The sequence below is a fragment of the Oncorhynchus keta genome, chromosome 8 (assembly GCF_023373465.1).
Source record: "Oncorhynchus keta strain PuntledgeMale-10-30-2019 chromosome 8, Oket_V2, whole genome shotgun sequence".
Taxonomy (NCBI): domain Eukaryota; kingdom Metazoa; phylum Chordata; class Actinopteri; order Salmoniformes; family Salmonidae; genus Oncorhynchus; species Oncorhynchus keta.
The window spans coordinates 4345294-4365597 of NC_068428.1; the positions used below are offsets into that span (position 1 = coordinate 4345294).

At 39.2% G+C, this 20304-nt stretch overlaps 2 protein-coding genes across 19 annotated transcripts in view; both read right to left on the reverse strand.

The window, feature by feature from the left end:
- The window catches only part of LOC118386706 (sorting nexin-14-like), a 26001-nt gene extending 24361 nt beyond the window's left edge, over positions 1-1640 (reverse strand). For both annotated transcript variants that reach the window (XM_035774450.2, XM_035774449.2), the window contains exons 1-4: positions 1478-1640; positions 1133-1281; positions 791-911; positions 545-621 (exon numbers count right to left, since the gene is read on the reverse strand). In XM_035774450.2, the coding sequence (XP_035630343.2) occupies positions 545-621; positions 791-911; positions 1133-1281; positions 1478-1480 (350 nt within the window). In that variant the 5' untranslated portion in view covers positions 1481-1640. The remainder of the gene's footprint in view (positions 1-544; positions 622-790; positions 912-1132; positions 1282-1477) is intronic.
- Positions 791-19300, reverse strand: LOC118386707 (heterogeneous nuclear ribonucleoprotein Q-like). Of its 17 annotated transcripts, none has more exons than XR_004826276.2 (14): positions 19137-19296; positions 12057-12104; positions 11632-11809; positions 10730-10848; positions 10539-10646; positions 10144-10257; positions 9739-9915; positions 9458-9593; positions 9118-9323; positions 8117-8266; positions 7893-8014; positions 6257-6608; positions 4575-4667; positions 791-911 (listed from the first exon to the last, which is right to left on the reverse strand). XR_004826276.2 is itself a non-coding variant. In XM_052523398.1 (14 exons), the coding sequence occupies exons 5-14, from the start codon at positions 11807-11809 to the stop codon at positions 6032-6034; spliced, it is 1887 nt and encodes a 628-aa protein (XP_052379358.1). In that variant the 5' UTR covers positions 12057-12104; positions 15706-15764; positions 18904-18976; positions 19137-19300; the 3' UTR covers positions 5491-6031. The 17 variants fall into 17 exon arrangements, 12 of the variants coding, with proteins under 12 accessions (XP_052379358.1, XP_052379357.1, XP_052379359.1 ...); XR_004826279.2 differs by lacking the exon at positions 791-911 and adding an exon at positions 1135-1281 and having other exon boundaries at positions 4575-4664; XR_004826277.2 differs by lacking the exon at positions 791-911 and adding an exon at positions 1135-1281.
- Between the last annotated feature and the right edge of the window lie 1004 nt (positions 19301-20304).

Consider the following 20304-nt stretch of genomic DNA (forward strand, 5'->3'; position numbering starts at 1 on the left):
TCCAACTTTGATGGAGATTTCTAGGTGGGTTTGCAGTTGTTCTGAAGTTTACACAGTGTTGTGTATGTATTTTCAACCCATCTGAACAGTACAGTTCCTTTCATGTGCCATATTTGATGACCCGGTCTTGTGACTGTCCAATACATTAGGCTATTGTTCTGATGCACCCTTCTCTTTATTTTCAACTCTCCATTTCGCAGCTTTCGTTATTGAATTAAACTGTGACAAAGTCCTCTTTGCCTCAGTGGATCAACGTTATGCTTTTGGGAATTTGGGCAGAAAAGTTTTGGCAATTGGAGTGTATTTGGCTTTTGGGCCTAACACCAAATAAAAATAAATCAAGAAAAACATCAATGTAGCAAACCTCAATGTAGCCGATAGAGATGAATTGTACAATAATTATACAATATGGATTTATGCGTTTTTTTCTCTTTATAAAACCTTGCCGCGACCCACCCTTTACTTACACAATATTTAATGACCCTTAACATACAGGGACTGCGGGTTATGAGTCAACCTCAACATCACTAGTGTGCTGACATACCTGTGACGTTTGCACTTTACTTTCCCACACACTGCACAGCTGTGTCCCAATGGAAACAGCTCCTGTTGCTCCTGCTGCTGTAGAAATAGAGGGAGATCCTAAAGCTACAAAACTTACTTTTGGATATCCTGCTGACAAATGGGAACTGACCCATTAGAAAAGTTAAGCAACTGAGTCACTTCACCACTGGAGTGATACTGCATTGCCCAAAACTACTGGTATTTGTGTATTTAACATTCAACTTACTTTGTTCTTGGGCTTCATGGTGAAGAGGATGTTGGGCAGGAGTGATTCTGTGCCGAGGGAGCAATAGAATGTAATCACTCCAGCCAGGAAGGACCAAAACACCATCAGAATGTGGAGATACCTGGAAGAAAATCCTGGTCAGACACATATAGCTAGACGTCTGGTTATTAATACCGGAACTAAAAAAAAAAGAAACATTCTGAAATTATGAGTTTAGACAGTGTGCTGAACTAACTTTTCCTGACACTCCAGAATGAGCAAGATAACTTTAACTACAGGTACTTCAAATGACATTTAACATCCCACATGAACAAATATCCATTGTATGTCCACAAAACCTACCTATTAAGAAGTATAGTTGATGAAAGCATGAAAACCAGAAGAAAGCAAAAGACAGGATATTGACGTCCAACTTCCCTCAGGACATCAATTTGCAGTCCTTGCTTCAGATTCTCCAAATAAACGCGAATACGTTCCATTTTACAATGGGTCTGTTGAAGTAAACATTAAAAAGCTAGATGGACACCCTAAACAAGTGACCCATAACACCAGCTAAAAATGTACTAGCTAGCTCTAACGTTATATAACGTTTGATGCGTACGCTAAAGTTAACAAGGAAGGCTCGCGACTTTAGCTATTTACTAATACACAATATAATCCCATCAATTAGTACTTCAAACAGCGAACCATGTCATAATTTTGTTCAGGGTTCACATTGTTTTCTAATTTCTTCAACGATAGATCTTCCTTTTAATTATGGTTCGCACTTTTGTTATTTCCCATTTCAGAAAGTATTGTGATTTCCTTGACAGATCGAGTTTCCTTAATCCGATGGTCGTCACTTCCTGTTCTAATCCTCACCACAGGAAGTGCCAGTAGACCAGAGAGGGAGGGATAGGCGAAGCTACTGGAAGATCTTTAGTATTGTAGTCTCAACTGGTAATTGCTTGTTATTCATAATCATAAACTATTTCATTTCCTAAACTAAATAGTATGTTTGAAAGTAACACGAACTTTAGTGAAATTAAATTCATACCATTGCCGTAAATTCCATACCAAGGTGTGGTGCACAAAGCAGAATGTTGAATTGTTTGCGTTATTCCATAACATCTACATTTAAATATATACAACTATGTTGGACGAATAGTCATAAATTGATCAAATATATTTTTATATTGTAAGACAGTGCTGAAAATCAAGACTTTTATTTTTAAAATAAGTTACACGCGCCTCACTTTACAGTATAAAACCATTTGCAAGAATGCAAAAACAATTGTTAGCCACCAAAAACTGTTTAAACTGGTAACAGCTTTTCAGAGTCAACTGTGTACAAAACCTGATTAAGTTGTCTCCTTTATGCAATCCAGGAAACACATTTTTATTTTATTTAAGATGCAGTATCCCATTTTAACTGGATATACCAAATAATATCCAGCTAACTCCGATACTAAATTACATGCTCAACATGATGCAGATTCAAGACACTTGTCACATATGTGACAATAAGGCAGCTCATAGATGTCGGATCGACATTCATGTTGTACATCATGATTAGGCAAATGTATGTACACAAAGTAGACTGATGTCTCTTAAACTTAAATGTGTATGCAACTTTCCAAATGGGTTGCCTGAAAACCCAATGTTGAATGGCATATAATGCTACATTGGGTTTCCAGGCAACCAAAAGGAATGGATCATATACAAAATACTTACTATCCTATCCCAGAAAGAAGAGACACTGCAATGCTTCTGAAAAAAACATGTCTTTCCTTCAAGCTTTTACAAGAAGTACCATTTTCCTAAACTATTATACAACCTATAACTACATTATATGAATAAGCACATAGCCAATGCAGTTCAAACCATATGAAAGCAAGGTTTGTTCCTTCATTCGCTCATTATATGAGATTATTTAACATGCTCAGCTTGACTGTTGGCAGTGTTAGAATAAGAGCATGCAGCACCTATAATAAACAAACTACATGGAACAAGCCCTGCTTTCATCAATTACGTTTCCATACTTTAAAAGTAGACAGGGCAGTTTGATCCTCTGTACAGAGGTATTTAACCGACCCTTTAAAGACAAGTTCTGAAAATAACCACTTTCCTGGAATGCCTGACCATTATGCCAGTTGGTTAAACCTAAAAAACCCTCCTAAACATTATATTAAAACCAATCAAAATCAAAACAGAATTAAATAGGTCTATTCCATCGTAAAGCTGCATTATTCATCAAAATATACATTGGTGTCAAGCTCCTCTGAGCCACTTCAAACTTAGACAAAGTGTAAAAGGAATTACTACATTTCGGGATGAACATTCCACTGGGAACACAACATCTTCAATAGTAATTTTAAAATGGCATATTCTTTGGAGACATGGGGTAGGTGGCAAGCTTATAATAACAATGGCATGGCTGTGGTTTTGGATTTTCTGGAACCACACTTGCCGTGGATAATGAGCTTTCTGCACATGTGCAGTATTTATTTTTTTACTAAACTTGCTGCCCACAGTAGTGTCTGCTCAGTGTTCCACTGCTGCTTCCACTTAATGTTGTAGCCTACACTATATACATACATACATTTTTTTTAGTCTATACTTAAGATATGGTCAACATGTTCAAACTATGCTTTCCATGCCTCAAGCGTGACTTAATGTAATTCTTTTCAGGAGGTGGCGTTACATGCAGCCATCATGCTTTGTACAAACTGTGTCGGTTGGAACAGTTGTCTGTTGCAAACATAAGCAGTCTAGCAAGTCCATGTTCTTTTTAGCTGCAGAGTTAAAATGCAGCAAGAATATCAAACACGAGCAAGACACACAGTCAAAATAGTGATTTAATGTTAATTTCTCATCGCAAACATTGGCTAGTTATTTTTTCCAGCAATCATTGATATGGCAGTATACTATGAAGATTATGACAAATAGTAGGCAGTCTAAGCAGTAGTTGACAAAACGACACAAGCAATAATAGAGCGCCTGGCGATGCAAAACACTCGCCCATTGTCAGACACTGGTTAACGGGTTAAAATACATGCTCACCTGTCCAGAGTTGGAACATCTAGGACGCGTACTCGTGCGGTACTTGCATTATCATTGAAAAGCAAAATAGTAGTTAGTAGGGTCTGGGTGTGGTTGAAACGCAGATAATCTTTTGCCCCAAAGCAAAACTCAAGTGGGGAGTTGTAGTTCTATGCAGCTATTTAGGCAGCATATGAAACACAAGCAAGACACAGAGACGCAGTCTAATTAGCGATTTAATGTTATTTTCTCATCACAAGCATTGGCTAAGCAGGAGGCAGACAGGCAGTCAAAGTAGTAGTAGTAGTGTCTCCCCCCGCGACTGTTTTTTCTCCAATGGAATGAATGTGTATGGACTGCTTCCTGCTTGTGCAACTGCAATATCCGTTACAACAGACAATGGTTGTCATAGCCTTAATATATTTTGGGGGAACGTTAGATCAAATCACTTTGGGGTTATTTCAGCTGTTCAGAAATATGAGAAAGTCATAGGCTACATCAGCATGGTCCAGAAGAGGGTGAGTAAAAAGAAAAACGGGAGTGTAAGCAGCAGCTACAAAGTGTGCATAAAATAACATGCGCAGAATATGATCTGGATCGTTAACTTTGAGAGGTTTTCAGAGGTGTGAAAACTCTATTTGCAGCAACGGTCTAAAAAGTCCAAGCAACAAGTGTCTTGAGTTTGCCCTTTTGATTATCTTCTAATTTGGCAGATATGCTCCTGTAAAGTTGGAATATCATTGGACCATTGAGTTGACCTTACCATCACTTCAATTGGCAGCTTCCAGTATAACCCCACATAGCAGCTCAGTCTTCATAGTGACAGGTCAGGACCGGCCTCGACCACTTTTCCCTGCTAGTCAGGTAACAAAAGGATGCAATTAGAAGATAGATCACAACAGATGACCACATAACATCCAGCTAGCTACCCACAAGTAACTACAGAACACAGTCCAATGCACATTAAAGACAAGCAAATTAACTTGAGTAAGGAAAAAGCAAAGGGGTTTCTAAACATTCACCAAGACCTCTACACCCTTCAACTTCACATGCAACAAGGCTATGCCATCAGGAAAAGGTAGAGCAGAACAGTGGCCTTGCTGTGTTATTTTAAAAGGTAACCAGGGTCAAGTGGTTGGGATATGGAAAGATTGGTGGTTATGTCCAAACTACAAGCACTACGTACAGACAGTTGATGCATGCCAATTATTCCCATCGCTGCTTAATTTGATTGAGAAACACGTAAGATCAGTGTTAAGGCTACCAATGACTATGTAGAGCCTTCGGGGACAAGAACATCTTCACAGACTAATTTCTTAATAGCCAAAGGGATACATTTGAACTGGCCATCGGAGAAAGACTCCACTTTATGACATTTCTTTAAAACGGGAATCCATTTAATTTGGGCTACGAAATTGTGAAATCTAAATTGAGAATGTTCGAGATACGGAATTTAAAAAACAACTCAAATGGAGTATGTCTCTACACATACTTAATACTTGAATTGTGGAATATGCCAACTACTGAAATAAGTGATAACATTTTTTATGGCATGCCAAAGTGAAGTTGCTGCATGTGGCAAACATAAGCAAACCTTTATTTATTTTCTTCCACAAGGAGCCTTAAATTTGAAGGCAATTTGAAGAGAGAATTTTCCGAAACATGAATTTGAAACACAATTTGAGGTTTTGTACACTTCTGCGTGTATGTTTATTAAAGCAGACAAATAGCAAAAAAAAATACAAGCCAAAATGTAAAGCCCAATAAATAGGACTAGTCTTTTTTTTCTTCTTTTTTACAAGACACGCCATTTCCTAGCATTATCTTCTGTAACATACAAATTGTAGTTTCATTTGTTTTAAGTAGGTACATGTTTAGGAGACATACGTTTAGTTGCTGTTAGCTACTTAAAACATGGAGTCACTAAAAACATACATAAAACTACAGCCAAATAAAATAGCTGGATCACATGATTGCACATTTTTAAATCTTTAAACCTGATTATGGAAATCGCATTAATCAACTTTGAAAAAATAAAAACCAGTTAGTCAAAAACGGTTGGAAGTGTGACTACTGTTCAAGTACAAGCAGATTATTAAAATATATACAAGAAATCTTGCCAGATGTCACCAAATTGGGAAAAAAAGTGAGGCAACCATATGGATTTAGGGCCAATCAGATAAAGTCTAAAAAAGGATTTGGAATTAAAGCCCTAATGTTCTACTTCCACTGTTGCCCAAAATAATCCTGATAAAACTCCTGGTTGTCAGATTTGTAACCATAGTTACCAGAATGATCACCACCTTGGAGCGGTTGCTGAGCAATGGGTTGAGAGCCCCAGTTCTGATTATTGGTTTGGCACCGCTTGGAATCTGGCTGATTGTACCCATCAGCTTTGCGCTTTCCTCCTACATTTCCACTGTGGTCACCCCTCACACCACGTACCCCGCCGCGGCCTCTCTGTTGCACACCTCCTCTGCTTGATCCTGGACCACCACGCGGGGAAAAGCCACCTCTTCCCCTGGGAGCACCTGGCCTACCTCTGGCTGGGGATGCCCCCCGTGCACCTCTGCCACCTCTTCCTCTAGCGGGAGCCTGAAAGTCATCATAGCCGTAGTAGTCGTAGTCATAGTCGTATCCCCCGCGGTAGTTGGGATAATCATAACCATAATAATCGTCGTAATCATCGTAGCCATAATAGTCGGGTGGGTAAGAATAACCTCCCCTACCCCGGCCGCCTCTTGTGGGAGGGGGCAACTGAGGGGGGCCGTAGTTGTAATAATAATCATCATCATACCTATGGGAGAAACAAGCAGAACCTGGCAAAAATGTTCAAGGCACTGAACACACATGGACTCATTGTTCTGATTTGATCACGAAAGCCTTGTTCACACTGGCAGCTTAAAGTGACTCAATTAGAATCCCATTAGAATCGGTTACTTTTCCTGCAGTCTGAACAGCCAAAAATCACATGAAATCAGATAATTCAAACACATTTCAAACCTTCATGTATATACATTCATGTACATACTACCTCAATTGGCCCGACCAACCAGTGCCCCCGTACATTGGCTAACCGGGCTATCTGCATTGTGTCTTGCCACCCACCACCCGCCACGCCAACCCCTCTTTTACGCTACTCTCTGTTTATCATATATGCATAGTCACTTTAACCATATCTACATGTACATACTACCTCAATCAGCCCGACTAACCGGTGTCTGTATGTAGCCTCGCTACTGTTATTTTACACTGCCTTTTTACTGTTGTTTTTATTTCTTTACTTATCTATTGTTCACCTAATACCGTTTTTACACTGTTGGTTAGAGCCTGTAAGTAAGAATTTCACTGTAAGGTCTACATCCGTTGTATTCGGCGCACCTGACAAATAAACTTTTATTTGAAACCACCTTCGTAGGTGCAAATCTGATTCCTGGCCATGTGACTTTTCTGAATGGTAAAATATGATTTATTTGCCCCCCAAATGTTTTTTTTAGACTGTTATTAGGCATATATTGTTGCCTGTTAGCTGCTCTGTTGACAGTTTGACAAGATCAAACTGTTGGTAACTTGCTTGTTAATGGTTTACAAACAAATGAGTGAATGTGCTAGAAAGACAAACAGCTACACAGCTACCTGCTGTGGCTCGCCAAAAAGGACTCATTTTAAAAGGCTTTAAGTGTTATTACACTACGACACTATTTGAACTTTCAAAGCAACTGGGAAACATCCATGGCAGGCATGGTTGTTACCTTAGCCTGCTACATAACTTCTGATTGATAGGAAGCACAAGCACCACCAATCAGCCTACATCACTGCACACACACCCATCATTACTATGACAACTAGCATAGCCATGTCAGCAAATAACTGCCATCTGAACACCCACAAATCTGATTTGGTCACTTGTACCTTGCCATTTTGACAGTCAGTACTCCAAAACGGATTTGAAAAACAAAACGGATTTGAACATGAGGGCCTTCAGTGTAAACAAGGCTTTAGAGTCAGTCATGCACCAACTTAAAATTGGGCCTTGAAAAGTGGAGCACAAAAAAATATATTTTGTAAAGCCATGTCTTACATGTTTGTTCTGGCTGCTTGTCTCTGAGCTTTGCGTTCCTTCCTCTTCTGATCAGGGGGCTTTGCAAAAACTATGTCAATGTGCTCTCCTTCCAGAACTTTGCCATTCATTTGAGCCAACGCCTGTGGAGATGGCAAACTACAGTCATCATACAATTACACTGTACACAATGTATTTACTTACCACAGTGTTCTCTCATTATATTACCACTCAATATAAAGTACCTTGACTGCAGCGTCCCTCTCATCAAAATGAACGAAGGCGTAATCTTTCAGCTTCTTCACTCGCTCCAGTTTACCAAACTGGCCGAAGGAGTTTTCAAGTATTTCTTCCGTAACACTGTTCGCAAGGTTTCGGACAAACAAAACTTTGACCTGTGGGTTGAAATGCACAATGAAACGTGTTAAGAACTTACATTTACATTTAAGTCATTTAGCAGACGCTCTTATCCAGAGCGACTTACAAATTGGTGCATTCACCTTATGACATCATAACTTCAACTACATGGGTTACACACAGGCATCAGTGTGATCTGCACCCACTTAAAGACTAGTGGTTGTATTTTGTTAAATTAAAGACATCAAAGGTTGATCAAGCATCAACTGCAAGCCTATAAAGCGAGACTTCAGGTTGGAAATATATCAAATGAAAATCTCCAGTGTTGCTTACAGTTTTGACGTAAAACCAGCTTGAAAATCTATGACAAGACTTGAAAATGGCTGTCCAGCAATGATCAACCAACTTGACAGAGCTTGAAGAATATTAAAAAGAATAATGTGCAAATATTGTACAATCCATGTGTGCAAAGCTCTTAAGAGACTTACCCAGAAAAACTCTCAGCTGTAAATCTGTGCCAAAGGTGATTCTAACATGTGTTTCTTACATGGGTGCGACTACATATGTAAATGTGATAACGGCTTTAATTTTCAATAAATTTGCAAACATTTCTGAAAATGTGTTTTCACTTTGTCATTATGGGGTATTGTGTGCAGATGGGTGAGAAATCTATTTAATCCATTTTGAATTCAGGCTGTAACAAAATGTGCAATAAGTCGAGGGGGGTATGAATACTTTCTGAAGGCACTGTATATAGTGCACTACTGTTGAGCAGGTCCAAAGGGCCCTGGTCAAAAGCAGTGCACTATATAGGGAATAGGTTGCCCTTTGGGACATAACACCTTGTTTCTCCAGTGTTTCATCACTTTGTAGTCAGCAGATCACTTACCTTGGCCATAACCTCTGGATCTGGGTCCTCGATGGGGTCTGCCCATTCCACAGTAACCACGTTCCCCCACACTTTCACCTTGCCACTCATTAGCCTGCGTCTGGCCTGAGCAGCAGTTTTATGGTCCTCGTATTCCAAAAAGCAAAAACCTCTGTTCTTCTTTTTGTCATCTGGCTGATGGTACAGTATGACATCATTAAGACCCTCTGTTAGAAATAGAAAATGTTAAGCGAGGTTTGAGCAAAATGTGATCATGTATTTAGTTACAACTACAATACATGTCATTGACAAAATCAAATGAAAAGTACCCATCTCACCAATCAACAAAGATCTTTCTTACCTGTGACTTTAGCAAACTCCTCCACAATCTGTTCTTTTGTTTTACTCTTGGGGATGGAGCCGACAAACAGCCGGTTATTGGCAACAGATATACACACTCCAATGTGTTTGCCGGGGCGTATTTCATGATTATTACACTGGGGAAAGAGGAACTCATCAACCAGTGTGACAAGGATAAATATGAAACAGCCATGGCACAGACTATGCCAAAGTTCATACTTCCAAACTGACTGATAAGGCTGAAGAGACAGACTATAACTGGAAGCATGGGGAGACACTGACCAGGTTTACAGCCTCCGAGGCAGCCTCTTTAGTGCAGAAGGTGACAAAGGCGTAACCCCTGTTCAAGCCACTCAGGGGGTCCATCATTAGACGTAGATCCCAGATAGGTCCCGCCTTCTCAAAGAGGGGCACCAGCTCATCCTCAAACAAGTCTCGAGGAATTTTCCCAACAAATATCTGCAAAGGGAGGTCATGAAAAAACATGTGAGCAGCTAAGAAAGTGGTCAGTTCTGGAAATGTGAAATATTTATGGGAATTTTTTACAATTTGGCCCAGTCAGATCTTAGCGGTAAGCTCTCAGTGCAACAAGAGTCACTCCAGAATTACAAACGTCATCATAAGGCCAAACAGAGATTTGTCGACATTTGATGGTCTTATTCTAAAATGATTTTTTTTTTTTTTTACCTCTGTTCCAATAGTGGGTTGAGCACCTGAATACACAGACTCTGGGGGGGGGCCTCCATACTTCCGCTGACCCGTTGTCACATCAAGTGTATAGATGGTTCTATCAAGCAGAGCCTGTCATTATCAAAATAAAAATATTTAATATTGCTGTAACCACACACAGACACCGCTTGATTTTCACACAACCACAATAAATCAGCTATGCAAAAAATGTGACCGCGTAGCCTAAACTGACAGACTTTTGTAACATTGGTATAATACTCAGACGAGCTAAGTCAAGATCAAGTCTGCCAACAAATGAGCAAGACTCTTACAATTGGCTATGCCAGAATATTGGAAAAGAGGCATGCCTTCATCTCTACAAAGAGTAAACTTCATTCCCGGTGTTGACATACTTTTATTTTCGCCTCATCTGGTCCTTTCGTGGAATCTAAAACTTTGGTTCCTTGCTTCTCCCTCTGTCTATAAGTCTTCATTACTCCACAGAGGAAGGCACTTTTGTTCTGAAAAGGAAAGTTGAAGCTTTTAGTACTCCCTGCGTTTCATTAAATCATCCTCAATTAAGTGTAACGCAGTGGCCACTTACTTGCACGTGTGACAGATCACTTTCCTTAAATTCAAGCAGGACTTGTAGAGCACCTTCTTCGTTAAATTCTTTCAATGCTTCAATAGCCCTTTCATCTAGGTCACTGTGCGATACCAAGCCTGTAGAAGGGTGACATTTCAAATATAACCACTGTTTGCCAATGAAATCACAAAGAACTCATGTGATTATGTCCAATCAGATCTTAGCGGTAAACCATCACAGCAATGTTGAGTTGCTCCAGTATTTGAGTATAGAGATCATCATGTGGACAAACAAAACCCCCCAAAATTGTCAACATTGCTAGAAATAGTAACCAGACAGGCTAGTTGTACATTATAAAATATGAAGAATAATGATTTATGCTTACAGAAACCAAGGAAATGCACACGAACAAGCTAATCAAAGGAGGGAAAAGTATCTTGCTAACAGCACCCACACCCAAAGCATTAATCCTACTGCATGAACCAGGTCAGCTGTACATGCACAAGTCAATTCAGACATCTGAACACCCCCACTACGCTTTTATTTTGCCCCCCCCGGAGACCATATCAAGACAACACAACACCCCCATCCTTAAATAAAGACATGCTCCGGAACTTTGGTTGGCAACTACAAAGCATATTTTAAAGCTCCCGCTTTGGGCTGGATGTGCAAATGTGTAGTTTATACATGCATAACCTATTAGCAGAATTAGTGTTAGCCATAGCAAAGCTCGTCAACTCAACCCAAACACAATGGAATCAAATTCACAGTTCTTTGTTATGGTGGGGATAGCTTAGTTTGTAAATATATCACACAAAGTTGCTAAGGTAAATAAATAAAAGTTTCTAATAGAAATACAAACTAAAAAAGGAAGAACATGACGACAAAAAACAGTTAGGTTATGCTTAACATGCACTTACCTGCTATGTAAATTGCATCTAGTTTTTCTGCAACTTTCTGTGGTAAACCAGCATCTAATAAAGTCTGGAAATTGTCTGAATGGATAACCTCAGCTGTAGTTTTGTCCACTTCAGTTATGTCTATTGGTTCCTCTGTACCATTCCCATTTACATGATCAGTTGTCTGATCGGTCGCCATCTGTTTAATGCAATGATGAGTAAAATTATTTGAATGACTGTTCCAATAACAGTTAAGCACCGACTGCACTTAGCCAATTCAAATAAGCAAAACATAACTTTCAGGCATATCATCATTGCTTGCCTGGAAATCCGAAGTTGAATTGCATTGAATATTATGTCGGGCAGAAATTAGTGTTTGACTCAGGAAAGTTTCCTCCCTCTACAAGCCAGAGTGTTTAATAAAATGATATTTTAACGTACTTTACCGTTTGTCTGTGCAGTTGATCCTTTTGGCGGCAGCAATGTGAGACAATCTATTCACAGGAATGTACAATTACATCAACTCTGTAAAGTGCGGGTAGTGTTCAGATCTCTGAAGCATGCACAGAACCATGTAAACGAGCTCGACAAGTATGCATGCATCTCCTGCATATATCTTTTATATTGTGCGCAAGCTTTCAGGTGAATGATTTCTTCATTTCAGACTAATGGTACTGCTATGGGATCCCCCATGGCTCCTAACTATGCTAATTTGTATGTGGGTTACATGGCGAAACAGTCTATTTTCAATCCTCTCAAAAATGTTTTCTTGCCTAACATCAGTATTTGGAAACGGTATATTGATAATATTTTTGTTCTGTGGAGCGGTGATGCAAAACAGCTCCAGGCGTTCCATGCTTTTCTTAACTCCTGTTCTGAGCATCTGAGATTTACTATGCAATCTGATACATGTCAAATTAGTTTTCTTGATCTTCTGATCTTGTGTGAAGATCATGTTCTATACACTGATCTTTACAGGAAACCTACCGATCGTAAGTTTGTTGAGGGCTGATAGTTGTCACCCACTTACTTCCCTTGAAAGACAGTTTGCCCTACAGCCAATTCTGTCGAATCAAAAGAATTTGTAAAAAACAACCAGATTGACAGAAATATGGCTGAGACGCAAAGAAAATTCAAGGGGAGGGGGTACAAAAATGGTCATGGTCAAATAATGCCACTCAGAAAATTCAAAACAAAACAACCTTTTTCAAGGTCAGTCTTGCAAAAATAAGCATTCTTGCGTTCTAACTACCCGCTATTCAAAGTAGAGGTTGACCGATTATGATTTTTCAACACTTATACCGATTATTGGAGGACACACAAAAAAGCCGCTGCCGATTAAATTGGCCGATTTGTTAAAATGTAATTGTAATAATGACAATTACAACAACTGAATGAACACTTAATATAATACATCAATAAAATCAATTAATCCTCAAATAAAATGAAACGTTCAATTTGACTTAAATAATGCAAAAACAAAGTTTTGGAGAAGTAAAAGTGCGATATGTGCCATGTAAGAAAGCTAACGTTTAAGTTCCTTGCTGAGAACATATGAAAGCTGGTGGTTCCTTTTAACATGAGACTTCAATATTCCCAGGTAAGAGGTTTTAGGTTGTATATAGTATTTATAGGACTATTTCTCTCTATACCATTTATATTTCATATACCTTTGACTATTGGATGTTCTTATAGGTACAGTATAGCTTCCGTCCCTCTCCTCGCCCCTACCTGGGCTCGAACTAGGAACACGTCGACAGCCACCCTCGAAACAGCGTTACCCTTACCCATGCAGAGCAAGGGGAATAACTACTCCAAGTCTCAGAGCGAGTGACGTTTGAAATGCTATTAGCGCGCACCCTGCTAAATAGCTAGCCATTTCACATCGGTTACACCAGCCTAAGCTCAGGAGTTGATGGGCTTGAAGTCATAAACAGCGCAATGCTTGAAGCACAGCGACGAGCTGCTGGCAAAACGCACAAAAGTGCTGTTTGAATAAATGCTTACGAGCCTGCTGGTGCCTACCATTGCTCACTGCTCTATCAAATCATAGACTTAGTTATAACATAATAACACACAGAAATACGAGCCTTAGGACATTAATATGGTCAAATCCAGAAACTATCATCTCGAAAACAAGACGTTTATTCTTTCAGTGAAATACAGAACAGTCCCGTATTTTATCTAAGGAGTGGCATCCATAAGTCTAAATATTCCTGTTACATTGCACAACCTTCAATGTTATGTCATAATTACGTAAAATTCTGGCAATTTAGGCAGGCCAAACTGTTGCATATTCCCTGACTCTGCGTGCAATGAATGCAAGAGAAGTGACACAATTTCACCTGGTTAATATTGCCTGCTAACTTGGATTTCTTTTAGCTAAATATGCAGGTTTCAAAATATATACTTCTGTGTATTGATTTTAACTTCTTGGTGACAGGGGGGCAGTATTGAGTAGCTTGGATGAATAAAGTGCCCAGAGTAAACTGCCTGCTACTCTGTCCCACATGCTAAAACTATTAGTAGTATTGGATAGAAAACACTGAAGTTTCTAAAACTGTTTGAATGATGTCTGAGTAAAACCAAACTCATATGGCAGGCAAAAACCTGAGACAAATCCAACCCGGAAGTGGGAAATCTGAGGTTTGTAGTTCCATTTAAGTGATTGCCTATCCAATATGCTGTGTCTATGGGGCCAGATTGCACTTCCCAAGGCTTCCAGCAGATGTCAACAGTCTTTAGAAAGTTATTTGAGGCTTCTATTGTGGAAGGGTGTCGAATAAGAGCCGTTTCAACAAGTGGACTAGGCTGAGGCCAATCAGTTGTTTACTGCACGGTCACACCGTTCCTTCTTTTTCCTCTGTAATGAATACGCTATTGTCCGGTTGGAATATTATTGAAGATTTATTATAAAAAGACCCGAAGGATTGATTGTAAACATCGTTTGACATGTTTCTACAAACTGTAATGGAACTCTTGACTATGTCTGGATTTTGCACTTGCACATTGTGCCTTTAGAATAGTGAACTAAACACGCGAACAAAACGGAGGTATTTGGACATAAATATGGACGTAATCGAACAAAACGAACATTTCTTGTGGAAGTGCATTCCAACAAAGACCAGCAAAGGTAAGTGAAGAATTATAATGCTATTTATGACTTTTGTTGACTCCACAATTTGGCAGGTAACTGTATGGCTTACTTTTGTGGCAGAACGCTGTTCTCAGATTATTGAATATTGTGCTTTGCCGTAAAGCTTTTTTGAAATCTGACACAGCGGTTGCATTAAGAACAAGTTTATCTTTAATTCTATGTAAAAACATGCATCTTTCATCAAAGTTAATGATGAGTATTTATGTTATTTGATGTGGCTCTCTGCAGTTTCTCCGGATGTTTTGGAGGCAGTTCTGAACATGGCGCCAATGTAAACTGAGGTTTTTGGATAAAAATATGAAATTGATCGAACAAAACACACACGTATTGTGTAACATTGAGTCCTGGGAGTGTCATCTGATGAAGATCGTCAAAGGTTAGTGATTCATTTTATCTATATTTATGCTTTTTGTGAACTCTTTGGTTGGAAAATGGCTGAATGCTTTCTGTGACTAGTTGCTGACCTAACATAATGATATGTTCTGCTTTCGCCGAAAAGCCTTTTTGAAATCAGACACTGTGGTTGGATTAATGAGAAGTGTATCTTTAAAATGGTGTAAAATACTTGTAATTATGAGATTTATGTTTTGAATTTGGCGCCCTTCAATTTCACTGGCTGTTGGCGAGGTGGGACGATAGCGTGCCGAACGATCCCAAAGAGGTTAAGAAAGGCATTGGTGTTTATGGTTAGGTACACATTGGAGCAAGGCCAGTCCTTTTTCGCGAATACACACCGCATTGATTATATGCAACGCAGGACACGCTAGATAAACTAGTAATATCATCAACCATGTGTAGTTAACTAGTGATTATGATTGATTTTCTAAGATAAGTTTAATGATAGCTAGCAACTTACCTTGGCTTACTGCATTCGCGTAACAGGCAGGCTCCTCGTGGAGTGCAATGAGAGGCAGGTGGTTAGTGCGCTGGACTGTTACCTGTAAGGTTGCAAAATCGAATCCCCGAGCTGACAAGGTAGAAATCTGTCCTTCTGCCCCTGAACAAGACAGTTAACCCACCATTACTAGGCCATCAATGAAAATAAGAATGTGTTCTTAACTGACTTGCCTAGTTATATAAAGATTAAATAAAAAGGTGTAACAAAAACACGCAAAAAACATATCGGCCAAATCGGTGTCCAACAATACCGATTTCCGATTGTTATCGGTCGACCTCTAATTCAAAATGCTCTGAACAAATTGAGGGAATCGTTCACAAATATTGGCACATTAACCTGTTACTCCTACCCCCTACTTTTTCGAACATTCTGTATAAAAATCGCGCAACATTTCAGCGCCCTGCTGCTCATGCCAGGAATATAGTATATGCATATGATTAGTATGTGTGGATAGAAAACACTCAGACGTTTATAAAACTGGTTAAATCACAGCTGTGACTATAACAGAATGTGCGTTTCATCAAAAAGCGCAGGAAAATCTGATCACTGAAAATGGAAATATATATCCATCCGCCACTTCAACCCATTGATAAAGGCGAACCACAATAAATGGGGCTGAGGTTGCAATACCTACATCTTCCACACGATGTCAACAGTCTTGTCATTTGCCTAGGCTTTGTTTCTTGGTCAAACGAAGAAGAGACAAGCCATTTGTTCAAGCCTCCGACCGGATATTTTGGTTGAGATTTACCCGGACATTATTTCCAGACGGACAGCTAAAGAATATACTTTGCCTCGTGATCAATTTGATCGCTTATTAACGTTTACTAATACCTAAAGTTGCATTACAAAAGTATTTCGAAGTGTTTTGTGAAAGTTTATCGTCAACTTTTTTAATAAAAAAAAAATGACGTTACAAGACGCTATTTTTTTTCATTTATCACACAGTCTTCATAGATCGATATCTAGGCTATATATGGACCGATTTAATCGGAAAAAAAGACCCAATAGTGATTTTGGGACATCTAGGAGTGCCAACAAAGAAGATGGTCAAAGGTAATGAATGTTTTATATTTTATTTGTGCGGTTTGTGTAGCGACGACTATGCTAATTATTTTGTTTACGTCCCCTGCGGGTCTTTTGGGGTGTTACATGCTATCAGATAATAGCTTCTCATGCTTTCGCCGAAAAGCATTTTAAAAATCTGACTTGTTGCCTGGATTCACAACGAGTGTAGCTTTAATTCAACACCATGCATGTGTATTTTAATGAACGTTTGAGTTTTAACTAGTACTATTAGCATTTAGCGTAGCGCATTTGCATTTCCAGATGTCTAGATGGGACGCCTGCGTGTCAGGTAGGAAGGAGCAAGAGGTTAAGATCCGATGATAGTATCAGTAATGTGGTTTCTGCCCCCATATTCTCGCAGGGCAGAAACCTCAGAGATCAACTGGTAAACTCTGATTTACCACCCCAAGATATCCCTGCACAACGTGTATTTGCTCCCTTACTGGATGGAAACTACACGTGTAATGGCTGTGCTCAATGTAATGGCACTTATAAATGTAGATCCTTCAAACACCCCCAAACAGGGAAACCGATCCCAACCAAAGGTGTTATCACGTGCTCCACTAAGGCAGTTATTTATCTTATAACTTGTCCCTGTAGTAAAAAATGATGTGGGTAAAACAAAGTGCAAATTAAAAGTACATATCTTGGAGCATCGTAGCACCATTAGGCGCAAAAGCTGGATTTACCCAGTTGCGGCCCACTTTTTTGGAAGAAAACCACTCGATTTCGTCTCTACTTTATATTGGCATCGAACATGTCACCCTCCCAAGGAAAGGGGGTGACCTCGACAATTTATTGTTAAAACGAAAGGCTGCTTGGATCTTTAAATTTAAAAGACCCTTGCTCCCTTCGGTCTCAACGTAGACTTTTATCTGAAGCCATTCTTGTGATTATGCTATTGTAAATGTTTGCAGGCTTATGTAGCCAAATTGTATCTATGATCGTACACTATCTATCCATTTCTGTTTTTTGTATGCTATTTTAGTATGAAAATTAACCAATGATATCAGGCCACGCCCAGCCATTATTACAGACCTGTGTGTCTTTTGACAATATATGACTCATCCCGCAGTGTTGTCACTATACACTGATGAAGACAGCTTGTCTGTCGAAACGTTAGCCATAAATATTTTTGCATCTGAGCTCCTAGATTGCGAGGCTCTCCTTAATTTTTAAAAAGTGTTCCACTCCCCTAGCCAGCACCTCGCCTAAATAGGTGTGCGTTTCTTTAGCCTCTAGAATCTGAATGCACTACCAGCGCTCTGAAAAGTTGATGTAATTATACATTCCTAATGGCAAAAATACCAACCGGTAAAGTATGTTAAAATATAATTTTATTCAACGTTCGAAACTGATTCAAAAGCTAATTTCTGTCCAACATAGAATTCAATGTAATTCAACGTTAGGTTTCCAGGCCACATTGCATGCAAATAAGCATTTAATTCATTGTCCTGTCAAGTTTAGTGCACAGGTACTACACAGGTACTACACAGGTACACACTACTACATGAAGACAAATAGCTAACGTTATGATAAAAGCCATCAGTTATGTTACGTCGATGGTCTTGTTTTAGCTAGCTACTATAGGGCCTGAACAATTTGTCAGGACACCAGCCAGGCATTATACTGAACATATTGATACTTAACTGAATTAGGAGTCATTGGTTTACCATTAACTACATTCAGTTAGCTAACTAACATTTGGTTTGATTTGTTGGACTACCAATTCGAGTAGAACCAGCTAGTTACTTACTGTAGTTAACGTTACACGTGCTTTTGTGCACAACGATATTTTTTTCTGGCGAAGCTCTTACGGTCTGCTACTTAATTAGCTTCCAATGCATTGTTAAACAAGCCAGCCAGTGCAACTTAACTACGTTAGAAAACGTTACTGTAACGTACATGGAAACAATTAACGCTGGTTAAAATAGTTGCCAAGAAATGCTTGAATGTCAGTTAAATGTTAACGACTTAGCTAACTAACTATGTTAAGACTTCAGTGTTTGCAATCCCGTTAACCAGCCCATGCGAGACATCCACGCCGTGTAGCCAATGCTAGTCATAGTTCTACATAACCGGTTACTAGCTAAAGCGAATAACAAGTTAACGTTAGCTAGTAAAACGTTAATTAACCTTTGTCATGCGTTTCAAGTTTGCAATGTCTCACCGCTTCCGCGTCGCTGGTGGATCTACTCCATTGGCGCCGGCCTGGTCTCCAGGCGCAAAATAGCTAGCCAACCCTGGAATTCATTTTCAAAATGTCGAGTAGGACTCTTAGGAGTAACGTTGAACGTTACTTAGCTAGCTAACCACTTTCCACATTGTTTTAAAAATACAGCCAGAACAAAAAAAGTCACCTATCCGCGTGAATTCACCAGTTAACACCATGTAAATACTTACCATTAGATAGTTCACCAATGTGCACGTTGCTGATTTTGTCTGATTTCAGGGTGTTTACAAAAATTAAAAACTACGATTCCCGGCATAAGGTTAGGTCAGGCTCCTGTCCGGATAATGAAAATGGCGGCTACTTACTTGACTGTAGATGCGAGTGTGTGGTCACTAGTTACCTCAGCCACAAAGTCAAAACTGACTAAATAATTCAAACAAATTAGTTTATCTTAATTTCAAATTTAGGTTAGGCATATGGTTATATTTAGTCAGATTTGACTAAATTATTTTGGTAGAAATGCGCGGGGTTTATAACTGTGTAGCTGTGATAACTAATGACGTGCTCTCAGAGTGCTTCTACATATGGGGTTTCAGCAACTGCTAACCACGGGCTTGGTGTATTTTCGCTTGGGTGGGAGCATGCACCTTTTGGCACAGAACAGAAGCAATGGCATAGTAACTTTATTTTTCTAGAACAAACGGAGACAAAGGTGTTAAATATTTAAGGCATCATAGCTATCTTCACTCTTCATGTCCCATGAATTAGTTATTCTCACAAGAAAAGGTATCAGGGCATATGGACCCAAATGAAAGTGTATTTAGAAAGTATTCACACCTTGACTTTTTCCACGTTTTGTTTTAAAAACTGAATTTTGAATTGATTAAATTTAGATTTTTTTTGTCACTGACCTATACACAATACCCCAAAATGTTAATGTGGAATTTGTTTTGACATATTGCTTAAATGAAAAGCTGGAATGTCTGAAATCAATATTCAACCCCTTTTTGATATGGCAAGCCTAAATAAATTTAGGTGTAACCCCACCACAGGCAAAATCCTAAAGGTCAACCTAGTACAGTCTGCTTTCCACCAGACACTGAGAGATGAATTCACCTTTCAACAGGACAATTACCTAAAACAGAAGGCCAAATCTAAACTGGAGTTGCTTACCAAGTTAGTTTTGACTTAAATCTAGGCAAGACCTGAAAATGTTTGTCTAGCAATGATCAACAACCAATTTGACCGAGCTTGATTAAAGAATAATGTCCAAATGTTGTACAATTCAGGTTTGGAATGCTCTTACACCGAACCTAAACCTGCATAAATGTATTCTGTCCCCCTACACCAAACGCGATCACGACACGAAGGTTAAAATATCAAAACAAACTCTGAACC

Excerpts from the sequence above, each read along its gene's own strand:
- LOC118386707 (XM_035774451.2), bottom strand. Across the intron at positions 10,849-11,631 it reads AGATGCAATTTACATAGCAG|GCTTGGTATCGCACAGTGAC; the intron begins GTAAGTGCATGT and ends ACCCTTCTACAG. Across the intron at positions 8,267-9,117 it reads ATCCAGAGGTTATGGCCAAG|GTCAAAGTTTTGTTTGTCCG; the intron begins GTAAGTGATCTG and ends TTCAACCCACAG.